The sequence below is a fragment of the Propithecus coquereli genome, unplaced genomic scaffold, assembly GCF_000956105.1.
Source record: "Propithecus coquereli isolate 6110/MARCELLA unplaced genomic scaffold, Pcoq_1.0 Scaffold68, whole genome shotgun sequence".
In the NCBI taxonomy this organism is placed as follows: domain Eukaryota; kingdom Metazoa; phylum Chordata; class Mammalia; order Primates; family Indriidae; genus Propithecus; species Propithecus coquereli.
The window spans coordinates 8,121,492-8,125,622 of NW_012152840.1; the positions used below are offsets into that span (position 1 = coordinate 8,121,492).

A 4,131-nucleotide genomic window follows, 5' to 3' on the forward strand; every position below is an offset into this window, starting at 1 on the left:
CCTGGGCAACACAGCAAGATGCTGTCTCTACAAAAAATTTAAAAATTAGCTGAAGCAGGAGGATTGCTTGATCCCAGGAGTTGAAGGCTGCAGTGAGCTATGATTGGGCCAGTGCAGTCCAGCCTGAGTGACAGAGCAAGACCTCAACTTTAAAAGAGAAAGAGAGAGAGAGAGAGAGAGAGAGAGAGAGAGAGAGAGAGAGAGAGAGATATGTTTTTGAAAATGACAAATGGCAGCATGTTTATATACTGATGAGAATGACCCAGGAGACACAGCAAGGGATGGGGGTAGAGGGAGAGGAAAATTGAAAGTGTAGGTAATAGAGAGGATTACCAAAAAATCTAATTCCTGAAGGAACTGTGGGGAACAGTATAGGACATGCCTCAGAGTTATTCCAACTAAGGTGTGTGGAAGCTGGGATATTTATTCACCGACTCCATTAGTCATTAGTTGAGGGATACTCTCGGGAGACACAGGAATGGGCATTAATTCTCCAGCATTTCTAGTCTGCCCTGCACATGGGCTAAGCCAATTCTGGTGACCAGAGAAAGCCACAAGGCAAAAATTCCTAAGTGCTCACCATTAGAAGCCATTGCATTGGCCTATATGATAGTGGTGAGTCTCAAGGGTATATGAGTGACCTATCAGGCCTTCAATACTAGGTGTGCTGATGTTTTCGCCATGGAATCTGAGTTTTAAATGTAAAGATGAGACTGAAAAACAACAATAAAAACTCAGACCGATACTGAAAATAGGTGTCAAGAAACAAGAGTTTTAGTCAGAGCCTTCCTTGCATTTCCCTTATATTGACCTGAAAACAATAATTGGGAACTTCAATTAATGTTAACATTTCTGGGTCTCAATATCCTAATCTATAGAATGGTGGGAGGTAAGTAGAAGGGATAGGGCTTGTTAAAGGTCTTATTTTCAATTATTTGAATTTATCTGTAGCGAATTCCTCTTTGTTTTCTTTAGACATCAAAGCATTTCAACAGGTATTTAGTATCTGCCACCTAACCAACTCAATTTGTTACTCTATATATTTTTTAGTATCTACTCTTTAGTCATTGTCCAAAAACACTTTATAGATAGTATCTCTAATCACGATAGCAATCCTCTGAAGAAGACGAAGGTAATTCACATTTTATAAGTGAAAATTCCACTTTTGAAAGGTGGTATGATTTACTTGTTCAGATCCTTATTTTCAAGCACTTGTTTCTTGGACCTCAGGACAATGAAATGGTGATGGTATCCTTGCAAGAAAAAAGAATGAAGAAGTTATACCTGACTCTTCACTTTGAGCAAATAAGGTGACCTAAGAGTAGCATTAGGCTACGGGAAGCCTTTCTCCAAATTCAAACCATCCTTTTATGTTCATTTCTCTCTTTGGATTCATGCATTTCCTTCTTTGGATTCAGGAGCAGCACTGAAGAAACTACAAGCCTCTCTCCAAATTCAGACCATCATTTATGTTCACTTGTTTCTTTGGATTCATGTGCAGCATAGAAGAAATTCAGTTTTGGAGGATACCGACTAAATTGAAGTCTTTTAGCCCATAGAATTCCTTGTTGTCGTTAATTTCTCCAAGGCTGAAGAAAGTAATGGTCGACCACAATAAAGATGGCGGCAGCGGCTTCACCATGGCAACGGCGACGCCATTCGCCAACAATTGCATCAATACGTTACGTTCCGGCCTGTTAGTTTGGCGTCACTTCCGGCGCTGTCCCTGGCGTGCAGCCGTGAGTGTACTAAGCACTGTGAACTGACTCCAAGGAGTAGTAGTCTTGCCGAGGGAATCGGAGAGCATGTGGACGCTCGCGACATGGAGATAGAAAGTGGGAAGTCCGTGCCTGTTGTCGCAGTTGTGACTGAACCTCGGTTTACTCAGCGATATAGGGAATATCTGGAGAAGCAGAAACTCTTGGATAGACAGCACCGTGTGCAAAAGATGCCAGATGGCACCGTGGCGCTACCGGTGCTGGGAGAGACCCTCCCCGAGCAGCACCTGCGGGAGCTGAGCAGTCGCGTGGCCCCAGGCAGCACCTGTGTGCTGACCCAGCTCCTGGATCCTGTTCCTTCAAAGAAGGTCCAGGGTTTTTCACCTGCCCAAAGATTGTGCCTTGAGGTGAGTCGCTGGGTAGAGGGTCGGGGAGTCAAGTGGTCCGCTGAGTTGGAGGCTGATTTGCCCCGATCTTGGCAACGGCATGGGGACCTCTTGTTGCTGAGTGAAGACTGTTTTCAAGACAAGCAATGGAAAAGTCTGGAACCAGAACTCTGGGAGACTGTTTCCTCCGCACTTGGTGTCCAGCGTTTGGCAAAACGAGGGCGGGTATCACGGGATGGCGCTCGAACTCCAGCAGTGACTCTGCTGCTGGGCGACCATGGCTGGGTAGAGCATGTGGATAATGGTATCCGATATAAGTTTGACGTGACCCAGTGTATGTTCTCCTTCGGAAACATCACGGAGAAGCTGCGAGTGGCATCACTGTCCTGTGCTGGAGAAGTGCTAGTGGATCTCTATGCAGGGATTGGTTATTTCACATTACCCTTCCTAGTTCATGCTGGTGCTGCCTTCCTTCATGCCTGTGAGTGGAACCCCCATGCTGTAGCTGCTCTGAGAAATAACCTTGAGATCAATGGAGTAGCAGATCGGTGCCAAATTCATTTTGGGGATAACAGGAAACTGAAGCTCTCAAATGTTGCAGATAGGGTTAACCTGGGGCTGATTCCCAGCTCTGAAGAAGGCTGGCCCATTGCCTGCCAAGTGCTACGACAGGATGCTGGGGGTATTCTGCATATCCACCAAAATGTGGAATCTTTCCCAGGGAAGAATCTCCAGCCTCCTGGAAGCAGCAAAACAGAGAAAGAGCATTGGCCTTACCCTCAGCAAGTTATTACCAACCAGTGCAAAAATGGAGATACCAGGGATTCCAGGAGAAAAATGCTGTCACCAGCCACCAAGCCAGAGTGGCAAAGGTGGGCAGAATCTGCAGAAACTCGAATTGCCTATCTTCTTCAGCAGGTGCATGGGAAACCATGGAAGACACGAATCCTGCACATCCAACCAGTGAAATCCTATGCTCCCCATGTGGATCACATAGTCCTGGATCTGGAATGCCGCCCCTGTCCTTCAGTAGGTTAGAGGAGGTGGATCCTGGGACACAAGGGATTCATGTGTGAGTGGCCCTTAATGCATCAGCTTAAGGCTGAGTTCCCACCTCTTGTCTCCCGGTTATCTATTTTAATATTTTGTTGCCCTGAAAGCAAGCTCTAGACCAGTCCAAATCATTTCATTTTTCTTCCAGTGATCACACTGAAAATGAGCTACATATCTGGGAGAAGCAGCATGGCCCATTAAAATGAGGCTCATCTGTGCAATTATGAATTCCAAATTCTGACCTCAGTTCTGATCTTGCATACGAGGTTTCAATATTCTTTGGCCTTGGATTTCCTTATTTGCAAAATGAAGGTTTCCTTGAACTGTCTCACATGGGTATTGTCTAATAAGCAGTTGTACACAGGGCATTGGTTATTTTAGAGTGAAAGACACAATACTGTTTCCAAAATCACTCCTGCTACCATATGGAAAATCAACTGGAGGAGGGCCAACATGGAAACAGGGAGATTGGTGAGGAGGATTCTGTGGCTGTCCAGGTGTGAGGTGATGTTGGCTTGGATTAGGGTGGTGGCAGTGGGAGGTGGATGGATTTGAGAAATAAAATCAACAGGACCAAGCAATAGAAACCAAATCAAGTCATTAATATGATGCTGCTTTGTATTATGACTGACTAAATTAGGGAGAGAAAGGGACAAAAATTACTCAGGTGTAATAACTCTATTCTACTTTAGTATTCCTAAATGAGTATGGGGGGATATCTTATATATTCGGTTTATTGTGGTAGAAAAAGGGTTGAGAGTCGCTGCTCTAAATCATAGGGAATCTAGATCGTTGAACTCCTACTTTAAATCTGTATATCAGGGCCCTGAGTGTGCAGTGGTGAAAGATTGACATGGGCTCTGCCTTCATAAATTTAGGTTACGTTCATTCAACGCCTGGCTCCTTTACTTTCTGTGTGACCCCAGGCAAGTTATGAATCTCTCAAGATTAATTTCTTCATCTCTACGTTGGGA

General features: G+C 44.8%; 1 protein-coding gene across 1 annotated transcript; it reads left to right on the plus strand.

Moving 5' to 3' along the window:
- Positions 1-1,744: 1,744 nt before the first annotated feature.
- TRMT12 (tRNA methyltransferase 12 homolog (S. cerevisiae)) lies at positions 1,745-3,907 on the plus strand. The gene has a single exon (XM_012660825.1). It carries the CDS (start codon positions 1,823-1,825, stop codon positions 3,140-3,142), a length of 1,320 nt encoding a protein of 439 aa, XP_012516279.1. The 5' UTR covers positions 1,745-1,822; the 3' UTR covers positions 3,143-3,907.
- Positions 3,908-4,131: the final 224 nt, after the last annotated feature.

What these genes read in the sequence shown, in the direction of transcription:
- TRMT12 (XM_012660825.1), top strand. Translation starts at nt 1,823, where the DNA reads ATGGAGATAGAAAGTGGGAAGTCCGTGCCTGTTGTCGCAGTTGTGACT.